The 16,340-nt window shown below is 42.4% G+C and overlaps 2 protein-coding genes across 3 annotated transcripts in view; both read right to left on the reverse strand.

Moving 5' to 3' along the window:
* The window catches only part of IPO11 (importin 11), a 553,468-nt gene that overhangs the window by 148,443 nt on the left and 388,685 nt on the right, over nt 1-16,340 (reverse strand). The gene's annotated exons all lie outside the window — the stretch shown is intronic.
* On the reverse strand, nt 3,234-7,424 carry LRRC70 (leucine rich repeat containing 70). The gene is made up of 2 exons (XM_088444067.1): nt 7,354-7,424; nt 3,234-5,992 (listed from the first exon to the last, which is right to left on the reverse strand). The coding sequence occupies exon 2, from the start codon at nt 5,979-5,981 to the stop codon at nt 4,107-4,109; it is 1,875 nt and encodes a 624-aa protein (XP_088300193.1). The 5' UTR covers nt 5,982-5,992; nt 7,354-7,424; the 3' UTR covers nt 3,234-4,106.

Genomic DNA, 16,340 nt, shown 5'->3' on the forward strand with positions numbered 1-16,340 from the left:
AAAACAGACGTCCCATCTCCGTCCGCACGCTTCGATAGAGCAAGGAAGTCAGCTTTCATGCCACGAGAAAGAACAGTTCCATGCGATGGTGGCCCAATTATCACCAATTTCAGGGAAAGTGGGATCAGTCGATGGACGGATCAATCTGTATACATTAGCCATCTCTGCTTGTGTGCTTATGTCTGATCTGCCGCATCCGCAGTCACTGATTTCTTTCTTTGGCGTATGCTCATATCCGCCAGATGCATCCGCAAACCCACCTGCTTCTGACTCTGAATCAGGTCCGTCCATAATATGCAGAACAGATATTGCATGCAGCATATTGAGAAGCATGACCATGTAATCTGCTCAGTATTAAAAATCCAGTGTAAACATTTATAGGAACAAATGTGTAAAAATAGGAATTGTAGCAAAAAAATCTGGGGCAGCTGTCACATTTGTGCCACGACGCAGGCTTCCTCTTCTGGATGAGTCTGCAGGTTCCAGCATTTGTATAAAGCTGTTTTGAGAACCTGATCTGTTGAATGGATTCAATTTCAAATAAACCTCTAAAGAATATAAAAGGCATAGCAGGCACACTAAAATCATTTAAAAGTAGCAACTTTTAATTTGCTTTTTCACAGTTCATAAGTTAATAGACTAATTCCCACCAAACGCAAACACATTTGCTGTGTGTTGAATATAACCACTTCTGCAGTCTCCGTATTACACTTGAAAGTGTAAGATATTTATACAGAACAAATTCACATTCAGTGTGGGATTAAAGATGGAAAGTGTTGTCTTTTACACTGAGCTTTACAAGTGAGGTCCTTCATTAATAGATATTTCACAATATTATGATAATGGCTCTAGTCTTCTATAGACTGAACTTGCGGTCTTGACCTCAACACACATTATGCAATGGTGGATTAAGACGATATCTGGTACATACACAATGGGAACCATCACATACGCGAGTCTCGACTACATGTCAAATGTACATTATACGGTTCACCACAACAAGTATGTGTGTGCTGCATAATGTATGTTTAACGTATTCTTAGCTCACACTTTGCCTCCAAACCCCTCATCACAGACAGAGTTATCAACATCTCAAAGACCTTCTGATATTTACTGATTAATCAGTAACATTACCCTAAACCACATCTAAAAGTTAGGAGTTTTGTTTGTGACTTAAGGTGGGTACACACCTGGCAGATATATTTGCAGATCGAGTGATTTGCAGATATATCTGTAGATGATGGTCGTTCATATACACTGAACGACCATCATCTTCCAGGCAGCCGCCGATAGCCCGTACACACTTGCCGATGAACAGATATGTCTGCAGATATATCTGTCCATCGGCTGTGCAGCACAGCCGAGGCTATATGTCTGTGAATGACGTTGTTCACAGACATATATCTGGTACACACTGGCCAACGGGCACAAGATATATTGGCTGATCAATTGATCGGCCAATATATCGGTCAGTGTGTACCCAGCTTTACACTATTTTGACACAAAATGCTTTTTAATGCACTAACCACCAAGTGGACAATCCTTTTTATTGTGTCTCACGTGCTCTATGTAGGATTTGCCTGTTTTGAGATAATACTGCACAGGGGGTTGTTTATATTTAATTATATATCTTTTTATATATTGTTGCATGTGCATTTTAATTCCTGATTTTTTTTCATTTCAAGTAAAAATAAAAACAAATACAATAACGTGTGGAAATTGTGGACGCTTCTATTTGCTTTTTTCAATCTATTCTTCTGTAAACAGATTTTATGGTCTTCACCACAGCACACATTGTGCAGTGGTAGATAAAGGTAATCCATGGGACATACACAGTGGGAATAATCACACAAGACTCAACTACAGATGGGTCCTCATACATCTAGCCTCCTTGCGTGTTAAACATCCCTTCTAGTCGCACCATGCTGTGGCGTGACTCTGTAGCGCAGAGCGTTTATCCATGCAACTTTTTACCTTCAAATGCATTTTGTATGCACTGCAATGCGAATAGTTAGCACAAGCAGCTTCTGCTGATTAAAATGATATGCAACATGCCTATATTATGTGAGCAACTGCGGGTGTATCTGAATTTGAAATGCTATGTTACAGGGTCAGCGGCTGTAACACTGTAACGTAGCGTTTCGCATGCAGACAAACCAGCAGTCGCAGACAGAATATAGGCATGCGGCATATCATTTTAATCAGCGGAAGCTGCTTGTGCTAACTATTCGCATTGCGGTGCATACAAGACGCATTTGAAGGTAAAAAGTTGCACGAGAAACGCTACCGAGTCACATGGAGCTCCCACGTTATGTGTAGCGCGACTTGTAGCACAAGGAGGATAGATGTACTGTACATATCTAAAGTACATTATGCAGCTTGCCACACGTGTATTGTATCCCGACTTCTGGCATTTAGACGGTCAGAATGCCGATGCAAGGTAAGTAGCGGGGGTGAGGGGGTTAGACACTATGGGGAGGGTTAGGCACAAATGGGAGAGGTTTAGGTACAGTAGCAGGGAGGGGGAGGTTAGGTTTAGGCACTAGGGGGGAGGTTATGGTTAGGCACAGGGGAGGGAGGGTTCGGAGGTTAGGGTAAGGAGAGGGGGAGAGTTAGGATACGACCAACATAGTGTCAGTATTCTAACCCTTTTCAGGATTGTGACCGCCAGGATCCCGAACCCAACCAATGCTTACCATGTAGTTCTGCCCCCTCCTCCCAATGTCACATTGAGGCAATGTGGGGAGCAAAGTAGGAGGACACACACTGACATTGAAAACAGGAGGTGGGGGGCTCATATGTAACACATATGCTCTGCTCCATGTGTGAAGGAACACTGTGAAAAACCATTGGAGTACACAGGTGACACTAGCTATGCTCTGCAAAGATCACCTACATTATGGAGCAATCTGACTCCTACTTCACCGCATAGTGCATACGGCAGCTTCTACAGAGTCTGGTGAAGGAAGAACCGTCTGGACACCAGACCCTCCTAATGAGCACAGCAGCATCATTCTGTGCTTTCTAATCTGGAGCAGGCCTGAGTTATGGGCAACCAATTGTGCTGGGCCGCATCTGACCCTATTATAATCTACCAGTGACATTACACCCACAGAAAAAATAAAATGAATACTTTTTACTTACAGGACACACAGATAAACATAACCACACATTCAACATAATGCAACACAAGTATAAGATGGATTCCATGCTAAATATTTATTTCTTCAATAATCTCACTATCCATAAAACAGTAAGGGATCCAGGGCGCTCCAGGGCTCATAACATAGCTTTTTAAACAATAATTTCTATAGAATTCAGTGACTGATGCCCCTGACAAGCTGCACCTGAAAAAGTTCAGAGAGGTGGTAATGGGGGTGTTTAGGACTTCTATGGAATTATTGCAGGCACAGTAGGGTAAGGGGGAGTTACTGCAAAAATAAAACATTTGAAAGTAATTGTTTAATCTGCCACAGTGTAATGTCCCGTGCGTCACACAGAGAATCACCCCAAGAGTCATTTTACTCTCTGCTCTGACATCATAGATCAGCATCACATGTAGAATAGGAGGCGGAAAACAGGATTATTAAAGTGCACCTGTTGAAGGCAGACATACTGAGGGCTGAAACAATGAGAATACAGCCAATAAACTACCTATAAAAAACTGTTTCCTTTCTACAGTGAGCACAATACCAAGCAAAATTCATGTAAGTCTTGACTCTTGGCTTTGCCGGAAATTGTTGCCATGTTTTGCCAAAATTCCCCACATTATGGGATAATTCTCTGTAGCCAAAACTTCTTATGTGTCCGCTTCCACTAAAGCCCTAAAGTGGATCTGTGATGATGAATCAAAACCCCTGTAGTCGACGGTCATATCACCCTACAGAATGGCATCGCTCCTGCCAAATAAATGTCTCAGGCCTGGCCAGCAGATGAAATCACAAGAAGATAATTTCCCAGCATAACTAAGCTGTCAATTATAAGTGTGTGCCTTGAGATTTGGTGGCTTTGAAAGAATTCGGTCAACTTTTTACCACTGCGACAATGATCATTAAATAAAGTAAAAGATGTGCTGAATATTTTCTTACTGTCAAGTTGAAATAAGCCTAGAGAGCAGAGTGCTCGAACAAGATGACCTGTGTCTTGGCATCTGGTGGGGACTGTTTGAGAGGCCTTATTAAGTCAATTTCAGGACATGACAAAGAATTCTGAGGTGTAAGCCGTAAAGGATCCGTCATGTGGTACCTGCCAGACTGATAGCAGCTGTAATACTCTAGCGCACTGTCTCCTTGGCGTTCAGGTGTCTGAAGTCTCCTCTTCAGCTGAATTACTTTAATTATAAGAAAGACAATGGCAACACAAGACAGTATGAAAAATGACAGTATAATGTGAAAGGACTGGTTTAGACTTGCGGCCTTTCGCTGGCATATAACAATAGGCTTAAGGGAAACCGTGACCATGTCTAGGGGCAGCTGATCATCGCCATTGCTGGTAAAATTCACTGGAGGAAACTGTAGCAATATCTCCCTATGTGACAGCTCAGTAGTGGTTTGTAGTATATTGCTCTCTGTAATGCTACTGGGTTCCAAAAATGTTGATTGTTTCGATATCATTTTATCTGTAATTTGAGAGCTTAAAAACAATTTGTATGTGGCACTTTGCACATGGCTGTGCATTGACTCAGTTGTTGCTGAATACCCTTGAGAGGTCCTCTTTGGTAATGCATTTGGGGTGGTGACCACGCAGGTTTCAAATTCTGCCAACTTCACATTGCCCAGTGGCCGATTTCGCAGCTGTGGTGGAGTCTCACAATGAATACTGAATCTAAACGAAGAAGACAAGAGAAAGCTTCTGAGTCCTAACAAATTGCAGGCACAGTGCCATGGATTGTAGCTGGCTTGAAAGTAGGTTAGAGAGACAAGCGGCTGGAGCACTCGAGGCTGGAGAGATGTTAGGTTATTAAATGCAACGTTGAGAACTTTCAATGAAGCCCCCATCTTCTCAAATGTGTCGTCGGCTATAGCCATTATACTATTTCTGTCCAACTGCAGGTATGTCAAGTGATTCAGGTAAGTAAAAGTCTTTGAGTCGAGAGTGCGTAGCGCGTTCCGACTTAAAATTAAATGCTTGAGATTATTCAGCCCAACAAAAGACTTGTCACTGATTGTATGGATGTTTGCGTTCTCTAAAAACAAATACTGCAAAGAGTTAAGTCCTCTGAAAGCAAAATTGTGTATTGATTCTATTTGATTATTCGACAGGGAAAGTCTTTTGAGACCTTTCAGCAATCCCAGAGCATTGGATGGGACTTGCATTAAACAGTTGCCTTCAAGGTATAGATTTTCTAAGTTTTCTAGGTGATGCAATGCAGAGTCAGATATCCGTGTGATATTGTTGTTAGCTAAATTTAGAGTATTGAGGCTAACCATCCCCAAAAATATATCGCTACCAAGAACGCACAGTCTATTTTTTTGAAGTGCTAAGTGCCGGACAGATTTAAGATGTTTAAACAATCCCTGAGCAAGGAAATAGATGTGATTCTGTTGTAGGTGCAAATATTGAAGATCCAGGAGTGCATCGAATATGCCAGCATCTAAATGCTGGATATAATTATCATTTAGGTACAGGTAGTAAAGTTTTCTCAAGAAAGAAAATGCTTTAGGATGAATGTAAACAATTTTGGAATTGTCCAAATAAAGTACGGCTAGCTCCTTTAGCTCTGTGAGTCCGTTAGGGTTTATGTTTGTAATGTTATTGCCACTCAAATATATGAGAGTGGTGGTTTTGGGAAAGTTCCTTGGTACGGTGGTTAGGCCCAAGCCACGGCAGTTAACCTGTTTCTCCGAGCAGACATGGCACATGGTAGGACAGCAAATGACATGCTCCTGCAGAAGTAACATACACACAAAGCCACACAGAAACACTTGCGGTGGGTTGAGAACAATTTCAGATCTGTTCACGTCCCTTTGTTTGCTGCTCATAATTGTTCTTGCTAGCAGAAAGCAAAACACATAGTCAAGAATTAAGAATTCATTTAAATGAATGATTTGTTAAAATATAACAAAGTTTCACGCTCTATTGATTGGGAAAACTAGTACTCTTAAGCTGGCCACACACCAGACCAACTTACATCCAACCATCCAACTAGTTGACTGGTTGGAAAGAAAATCTGGTAAGGTATGAAAGCAAATGATAATCAGAAATTTGCTCCCAAACGCCGGAAAATGGCCAAAAACTGTTGTTTGAACAAATTGTTTCGATCAAACATTTAACAAACTTGTCTGACGACCATTTTCATCTGTTTTCTGGCATTTATGAGCAAATTGCTGATCATCATTTAATCCCATACGTTACCAGATTTTCATTCCAACCAATCAACTAGTTGGCTGGTTAGACAGATAATCTTTAGACAGCTTTACAGTTTGGTAAGTAATACTCCCTTTTAACTGACTTTATAGAAGTATGCAGGAGTATTGCCAACAACTGATTATATTGGACAGTTATTACTGACAGCAGTTGACTGTTTTAAGATTTATAAAGACAGGTTAAAGTTTTGTGTTTCCACCACGTCTCCTATTTCCCACTATAACACACCACCAAAAGCTACACAGAACTGCCAATCAACAATAGCTGATTTATTATTGGTAGCCGATAAAGCTGCTGCCTTCCAATAACCACAGCAGCTACAATTGTCATTCCGCTTATGTATCAAGTGTCCCTCACACATCTTAGATTGCAAGCTCACATGCGCAGGGCCATATTTACCTTCTGTTTCATGTCACTGTATGTTATTTGGTTATTTGTATCTTGATCCCCTTAGTGTAAAGCACTGTGTAGTATGCCAGCAGCAGTTTATAAATAAGAAATAACATTAATAATATTTCAGGGGCTGTAATTGCCAACTGGCAAGTGCCTCTATACAAACAACACGCTGAGCAAATACAGGGTACTGTACATCGGATATTACAGCGCTAAAGATAGCCTGCCTACTGAATGCAATTATACACAAATCAAAGTGTAGCTTGCACAATTCGATAGATTCTGCCCTTGCATGTATAAAGTGCAGAAGACGACAAAACCACCAGTTATCTCAAAGGCAGTGAGTACAATGGCATAAAATATAGAATATGGGTTCTACACACATAAGAAAGTATGAATTTTGCCCACAGATTCAGTATACGTGTTTCTTTTACAAAGAGCAGTATCAATAGCATAAGTTTCCCAATCTGCTGGAACATTTCAGATTTTAAAGGGAAAAAAACAAAGTCAGCTACACACCCATATATTTCCTCTTCTAAAAACGTACTAATGAATAAACAAAGCATGTTGCAATAAAATATATATTTATCTTACCCCAAGACTGATGTTCATTTTAGAAATGATCTTGCAGTTTGATGTGTGTGTGTGTGTGTGTGTGTGTGTGTCTATATAACTTATCAACAGCAAATTAGAGAATCTGTAACTTGGGATTTTTTTCTTCTTTAAGACTGACTATGCAGGAAACGCTTAACTCCCCACTGGTTTGCTGAGCCAGACAGGATACAAAAGATTACCATGGATACAGGAAATGGGACACAGGAAGTTATTCCATCCGTGCAAGTGAACTATTGTTTTTCAAAACAAAACTGTGGAGCCCTTAACGTGCATATCATTGTAATTGTAGAAATTAAGAAATGAAAGCTCTGTTTAATGCATACTTGCCAACTTTTGAAAACTAGTTTCAGGGAGATTATATTCGATAGTAGAATGTGCTGCGCCATTGAGGGGGCGTGTCATGCTCCACCCAAAAGGAGTATCTAGCGCCACCTATGGGCCTATCTTTTCACTCAAGGGTGTATCCTGCAGTGACAGGTGAAAACTGTAGTACTACATAGCAGCACTGGCACGGTAGAGGGGTATGGAGGGGCAGGATAATGCTTGGTGGGAAGGGGGAATAGGGGGTGCAGTCACACATATACAGTCCACACATATACACATACATGTAGTCCCACACATACATACAGTCCCACATGTATACACATGCAGTCATACATATAAATACAGTCCACACATATACACATACATGCAGTCCCACATTTATACACATACATACAGTCCCAAATATATACACATACATACAGACCCACAGTCATATATATACATACAATGTCACACACATACAGTCACACACTTATACACATAGATATATACAGTCATACACAAAATGCGCATACAGTAAATACAGTCTCACACTTATACACACAGTCACACACATACATAACACATACATACAGTCCCACATGTATACACATGCAGTCATATACATACATACAGTCCACACATAACATGCAGTCCCAGATATATACACATACATACAGTCCCTCATAAATACACATACATACAGTCCCACACCCACAGTCATATATATACATACAATAGCACAAATATACACTGTCACACACATACAGTCACATAATTATACACATAGATATATACAGTCATACACATATGCACATAAATTACACTTATACTGTCACACACATACACACACATACATACTGTCACACACAAATACACATACATATGTACTGTACTGTCACATACATATAGTCATAATTATACACAGTGTCCCCCTCCTTGTTACTCCCTCTGCAGTTCTCCTCTCTCATGCTGATTGCATCCTGCTGTACACGGGTCCATGTAAAGCCGCCCCCTTACCCCTCCACGGACTTCTCCCTTCCTCTTCCCTTCACTGTTTACTTCCTACAGCACACAGTGCACTTTTGCACTACACAACTGTAAAATCAGAGGCAAGGGGCCCCGATAGAGGGGGGCTCGGGGCACTTATCCCCTGTGCTCCCCTCCACTCCCCTTAATCCCGATCTGGACACCTGTTATTACTACACTACACTACTGCTCTCCTGTCTCCTCCCCATCTCTGCTCCTCCCGGTTATTTTTGCCAGCAGCGCAGCTCCCATCAAAGGAAACCCCCTTCCCCCCACCCCGAGCACTAAACACTCCTACCTATAGTATTAATAACTTACTTAGACAGGGGGGGAGAGAAGTAGCCGCTGCTGCTACCACTGAAGCAGGAGAGAACACCTCTCGTCTCTGCCTGCACACTGACAACTCAGGCTCTGCTCACTTCTGCTTCCTTCTTGGGCGAGGCGGCCGACGCAACCCACTACCCCGCGGTGCGCGGCTAGCCTATTTGACATACTGATGTCGGATGGTATCCCGGGCCTCTGTCACATGCGGACTTGCGCACGCGCAGTCCGATTTCAAACGAGGCTGTGGGGAATGCGGGGGATTTTATAAGTCTTGCGGGGGAGCGGGAGGCTTGTTAAGAAAACGGGAGCCTCCTGCAAGAAGCGGGAGGGTTGGCAAGTATGGTTTAATGAACATTTGAAGAAAAAATGACTTGGGGCTCCCCCATACAGTGCAGAAAAGGTGGTTCCAACTTTCACATTAAAAATATAATTATTTTAAATATTTATGCAAATTAATTCCTCAAATCAACCTTTATTTTCTCTAATAATACACGTGCAACTATAGAAATGCATATTGCCTACACAGAGCCGGATTTAGACCTCACGGGGCCCTAGGCAAGACACCGGTTTGGGCCCCCCTCCCTTAAACAATCCTGTGCGTATATTACAATAGGTTTCGCTGGAGCAAGATACACACATTATATTATATACACACATCTTAATATATATATATTTGTGTATCTTGCTCCAGCGACACCTACTGTAATATATGCACAGTTATTATAGTAGTTGTTACTAGATCGCATTATATATTGTAATGTATTAGGGGGACAAACAGGGAGACAGGAGGAAAGGGGGAAATATAGGGCAAGAAGGGAAGAAAGGGGGACGGACAGAACGAGATGGGAGGAAATGGGGACGGACAGAGGGAATGGGAAAAAATTGGGAGGAACATAGTGGAAAAGGGGAAGAATATTGGAAGACAGAAGGAAAGAGGGAGACAAGAGAAGGTGGAGGAACAGACAAGAAAATAAACACATACACAATAGCTAGTGACATATATATATATATATATATATATATATATATATATATATTAGGGGGATGTGCAGGCTCGGAAACGAGAAAGACGAAACAACCTTCGCATCCGGAATATTCCCTTATCTGTTTTCCCAGACGACCTAGACACTTATCTTCACAAAATTTTCACCTTTATCCTCCCTGATCTAGGCTCTCGCCAACTTCCATTGGAAAGAGCCCACCGAGCCCTTAGACCAAAATCTTGAGATGGCGAACCACCAAGGGATGTAATTATGCGTTTTCTCAGTTTCAAGGATAAAGAAAGAGTCCACGCCCCGACATGCAATAAACCTCATATTCTATATAACAATATCAAGCTTCAGTTCTTTCAAGACCTAGCCCCTCTCACGATCATTAAACGCCGGGAGCTCAGAGACCTGACAAGTGCACTACGTGCACGAGGAATCCGCTACCGTTGGGGCTTCCCCTTCAAACTGCTGATCAATTTCAACAGTAAAACAGTTGTCATTAGAGATCCCAGGAAAGGCAAGGACTTTCTTTCCCATTTAGAGGACTCCGGCCCTTCCCCTAACACTTCAGCGACTAATTAAGGAAGTCTAATGTCCCTCCATCCAATCAATCCTAACCTACGATCTATGGGAATCCCACATATCTGAGATTTGACTTTCTAACAAATGATAGTCCCCATCTACTACTGGGTACCCCATTTATCGCCCTCGCTCTACCCCAATGATCAATTGATATCCTTTTCAATATTCATGTTATTTTATTTCCTGATATGTGTGGTTATTCTTATTGTTTTACTGTATCACTATTTGGTCGTATCTCCAATTAATGGAGCTACGTCCTCAGGAGTTTGTGTTGACTTCGATATTTCTTATAATTTTACAGCTGTTAGTATGTTTCACATGGGTTACCTTCTCGTAATATTGATTCACTATTAATATATCCTTTGTGATTTTCAACTGACTTTCTAATACTGTTTATGTAATTGGTTTGATGTTATACATGTCCCTAATGATTCTTCTCATATTCTCAAGGCCCATCCCCCTTTGGGCCTCTCTAAACCCCATCTTCCTCCCCTCCCCCACCCATTACTTACAGTGACATACTTACGATTTCTATTAAGCCTTTATATTTTTCTCTCTTTTACTATATGACCACCACTGGAGGGTTATGACTCTCTGACACTTCCATCCCCTACTCTTGACCAACATTCTTGCTACTCAGCAATTTCCTGCCCTAAAGTTCATATTTTGTAATCCCCCGTAGGTAGCGTGGACTACCCTCCCTGCTACCTTCTTGGACTTTATTGTCCCAGCCACCGCTTGCGTCTTCCTCTGCTGGACATGAGGATTTCCCACCTGGAACCTTCCCCATTATCTCCTCTACTTTGACCTAATTTTTTGTCCCTGCCCCCCTGCGAGTCGGGGACCCCTCATTCTCACTTTAAGCCACCCTCCTGATCGTACCCCATCAAAATGTCACTAACCTTCATTTCCCTAAACGCTAAGGGACTAAATACCCCTCAGAAACGTTCCTTGCTTTTTCGATCTCTGCGTAGTCTCAAAGCCGGGATTGTTTTGAAACAAGAGACTCACTTTAAAGCTGGTTTGCACCCCTCTCTACATTCTAAGCGCTTCCCTACAGCATACTACTCTTCTGGTCAATCGAAGCGCAGTGGAGTGGCGATACTAATTAGTAAGAAAGCTCCTTTTACCCAACATTCGGTACATACAGATTCTGACGGGAGGTACATCATATTAACTGGTAAATTAGGAAATTTGGAATTTACAATAGCTAATGTGTACGCTCCTAACTCTGGTCAGATATCATTTTTCAATTCCTTTTTTTCCAAATTAAATAAATATAGGATAATAAATAAATATAATCTCCTTGTGGGAGGAGATTTCAATGCCATTCTTAATCAAGAACTTGACAAATCCCCCGCCCCTTCCACCTTACCCTCTCACTAGATCTTTGAATACACGTCTTCGAGAATCAGGCCTTTTTGATACTTGGCGAGCTCTCCATCCTACGTCCCCGCGACTATACCTTTTTCTCAATTCCCCATCAATCCTACTCAAGGATCGATCTTTTTCTCTGTTGCACACTAGCATCCAAACACCTCTCTAATTCCTCCATTGTTACGAATCATTGGTCTGACCTTTCCATAATTACAGCGTTGTTTGATTTCCTTGATGTGCCCGCGTCTCGACCTCCTTGGCGTCTCAACGAAACTCTATTAAAAATTCCAAAGTTTCAAGAGAAACTCAAGCATGCTCTCGAGGACTATTTCTCTTTGAACGCCACAGACTCCACTTGTACCCCATTGGCGTGGGAAGCACATAAGGCAGTCATTCGGGGGCACATCATTAGCTATGCTTCTTTTTGTAACAAAGAGCGTAGATCTCAAATGACCTTTCAAACTGATGAGGTCCACCGTTTGGAAACCTCTCATAAAAGTCTTCCTTCCCGTTCCCTATATAACCAACTGACTTCCGCAAGAGCATGCCTTAACGCTCTTCATGCGGAAAAAACTGGACAGTCGTTACGTTGGCTTAACCAAAAATTCTATTAAAAAGTAACAAAGCAGAATCCCTACTAGCCAATAGGTTGAAAGCCCAAAAGGCCAGAACCGTGATTCCAGTGTTAAAAGATGACCATGGCACACCTCACTATAACCCTACCACTATCAACGCGCTTTTCAAATCCTATTAGGAAAACCTCTATAATATCCCTGAACATTCTCCTCTACCTTCTCCTGCCGACACTTCAATCGAAGACTATTTAACTTCTTGTAATCTTCCCCATATAAACTCCGCAACATCGTCTGCTTTAAATGATCCTATCTCTGCCGAGGAAATCATATCAGCCCTTAAAACGCAAAAATCCTCTAAAAGCGCCGGGTCCGGACGGGTTTCCAATGTCTTATTACAAAACCTTTCAATCCTCTCTGATACCCCATTTAACCGCGATTTTCAACCATATCCTTGAAGGAGCCTTTTTCCACCCAGACACGACCAAAGCTACTATTACGGTCCTCCCAAAACTCAATAAGGATCCTTTATTAGTATATAATTACCGTCCCATTTCATTGCTTAATACTGACCTCAACCTTTTTTCCAAGGTCCTTGCAAACAGACTGAATCCACTCCTCCCCACTCTAATCCACCCCGACCAGGTGGGCTTTGTTTCATCCAGGCAGGCACTAGACAATACTAGACGCACAATAGATATAGTTCATTATATTAATACACACAAACTTCCTTCACTGGTGCTTGCTCTGGACGCGGAGAAAGCCTTCGACAGGGTCTCTTGGCCGTGTATGTTCCAAACACTACGCAGCTTCGGCTTTCACGGAAAATTCCTGAAGGCCATTCAAACCCTTTATAACAACCCCTCAGCCACAGTCTCAGCGGGCGGTTTATTTTCAGACTCATTCTCAATCACCAACGGGACCAGACAGGGGTGTCCTCTATCGCTCCTGATAATTGCCCTTATCATTGAGCCACTCGCCTGCCGCATAAGGGCTAATCCTGACATAGCTGGCATAAAAATTAAGCAATCCCAATATACCCTCTCTTTATTTGCAGATGATATACTCCTCACGCTAACAAGACCACTCACATCCCTCCCCAATCTATTTCATGAACTATCTCTCTATGGCTCTTTATCGGGGTATAAAATCAACCACGATAAATCTGAGGCCCTCCCTCTCCATCTTTCTGGAAGTACAAAAACGTTGTTACAATCAAATTTCAATTTCATATGGAAAAGAGATTCTCTGAAATACCTTGGGGTCTTTATTACAAAATCCTAAAATTCCCTCTATAAAACCAATTATCTCCCCCTCATCAGATCAATCCACACAGACCTACAACAATAGCAAACATACTTTCTCTCATGGATAGGGCGTATCAATGCCGTGAAATTGAACGTTCTTACCGAACTGCTATACCTCTTCCAGACACTCCCTGTGCCTATCCCTCTCCACACCCTTAATACTCTTCAATCCACACTCTGAAAATTTGTATGGGACAATAAAAAACCCCGGATTCGTCATGACACACTCGCCAAACGTTCATGGGATGGAGGTCTGGGTTTACCCATTCTAAGTCGTTACTATAATGCCACCCAACTGAGCCAGATGGCCACGTGGCATTCTCATAGACATGTTAAGCGTTGGGTGGACCTGGAAAGTGATCTTATAGATATCCATTCAATTTCTTACTTGCCATGGTTGCCTCATAAACATAGACCTAACTCCTCCTTCCTATTTCCCACTGTTGCATTGACACTTAGTAACTGGGACATGCTCAATAAAAAACAATCTCTCATCACACCCTTCTCCTCTAACTCCTATATGGAGTAATCCTGCATTTCCTTTAGGCCTATCTAATGCTACAGCTAGCCCTTGGCTCTCGGCTGGTATCACAAGGTTTCACCATGTCTAGGGTGCATCCCCCCCTCTATCCTTCGCTGACATTAGAGAAAAACACGGGATCCCAAACACCCTACATTACCAATACCTAAAAATCTGTCACTTTGTCACTTCATCTTCCTCTACTCCATCTTTGCCCAACCCCACACCATTTGAAAGATTATGTATATACAGATTTAATAACAAGGGGGCCATTTCCTCTATATATCACTCGATACTGACATTAGAGTCTCTTCCCCTCGAGATACACGAACAGGCCTGGGAATCAGATCTGGGCTTATCTCTCGGAGAGGAAGTTTGGAACGCCATACGTCTAGCGGTATCAAAGTGCTCTATCAGTGTGGCCATCCTTGAAAACTCCTATAAGGTGTATACCAGGTGGTACTTGGTACCTGAACGTCTTCATCAGATATATCGTAACTCCTCTAATCTATGCTGGAGATGATGTGGTCATATAGGAAAATGTTTTCACATTTATTATCCCATTTTGGAACATGATTCGCACCCAACTTATCAGCCCTCCACCATCTTTCACCCCGGCAAATCTCCTTCTCTGCGCTCCGATTGACTAGGTGTCCAATGCCTCCAACAAAGTAGTTCTCCATATATCATCCGCAGCCAGGTATCAGATAGCCCGTAATTGGAAAGTGCCGGGCACTCCCAGCCGACAGGAACTTATGAACAGAATATGGTTTGTAGTGAAAATGGAATATATTACGAGTCTGCAGAATGATACAGTTCGGGAGTTCAAATCCATTTGGAGCCCTTGGTACTCCTATCAAAATTCTCCCATTCCCGGTCTCAGTTAGTATCGTTTTGATCACCTTTCCTACAACTACTAATCCTCCCCCCCCCGACTCGCTCCCCTTCACTTCTCTCAACACTCTTCCTCTTCTCCCTCTTTTTTCTTTTACTCCCCCATTTTTACTCACTGTAATCAATTTCATGGATACATCCTGAGTTTATTGTCTACTAATGTTTTTACTTTTTTGTTATGATCTGTATAGTATTGCGCATACATTCTATTCTATTCTACTGTTCTATTTTCTCTGTATATTTGAAAATTTGCTCAATAAACTAATACAAATAAAATGTGGTTTGAATACTGACTATTACAATGTATACTATTACGTGTCCATCAGTACATCATATGCATTTATCCCCATTTTTTTATGCATCTCAGGATATAATTAGCATTTTGTCAGCTGCTGTGAATATTCTCTGTGCAGCAATACATATAATAATGGTGTTATAGATAAACAATAATAAGTATTGTCAACAAGTATTCCAAAGACCTGTTCGCATTAGGTATGAAATGCCGGCTGCCGCATGGCCGTCAGTTCGTTTCCCGGCGGCAGCAGCAGCCCGACAAAAGAGCAGAGCCCGGCAGCGGAAGCCCGACAGCGCTGGAAATCCTGAACGTCCCTAAGGTAAGTACTTACTAACCTAACCAACCCCCCTAACCCTCATTAGGGGTGCCTATCCCTAACCTCCCCCCCAAGTGCCTAACCCTAACCCCCCCTTCCCCGCTGCTTAAACCTAAGTCCCCCGGGGGGGCCTAACCCTAAGTCTCCCCCGGGGGTGCCAAACCCTAACCCTCCCGGGGGGTGCCTAACCCTATGTCCACCCAGGGTGCCCTAAACCTAACCCTCCCCCCCGCGGCTGTCCGCTCGTGTCGGGAAAATGACAGGCGTCTAGATTTTAGACGCCTGTCATTTAACCCTAGCCGGGATTGAGGATTCGGGAAGCCGGCCGGTACTGCGGCCGCCGGCTTCCTAAACGTATCCCACCTGTTCCCTGGTTTTATTCCACTCAATGTGTAATTAGTAAAGCTATTACCATGGCCTAGATGTAAAACCTCAATAGTGTTCTGCACTAACTTTTA

Source organism: Taudactylus pleione, unplaced genomic scaffold (genome assembly GCF_031769625.1).
Source record: "Taudactylus pleione unplaced genomic scaffold, aTauple2 ptg000345l, whole genome shotgun sequence".
In the NCBI taxonomy this organism is placed as follows: domain Eukaryota; kingdom Metazoa; phylum Chordata; class Amphibia; order Anura; family Myobatrachidae; genus Taudactylus; species Taudactylus pleione.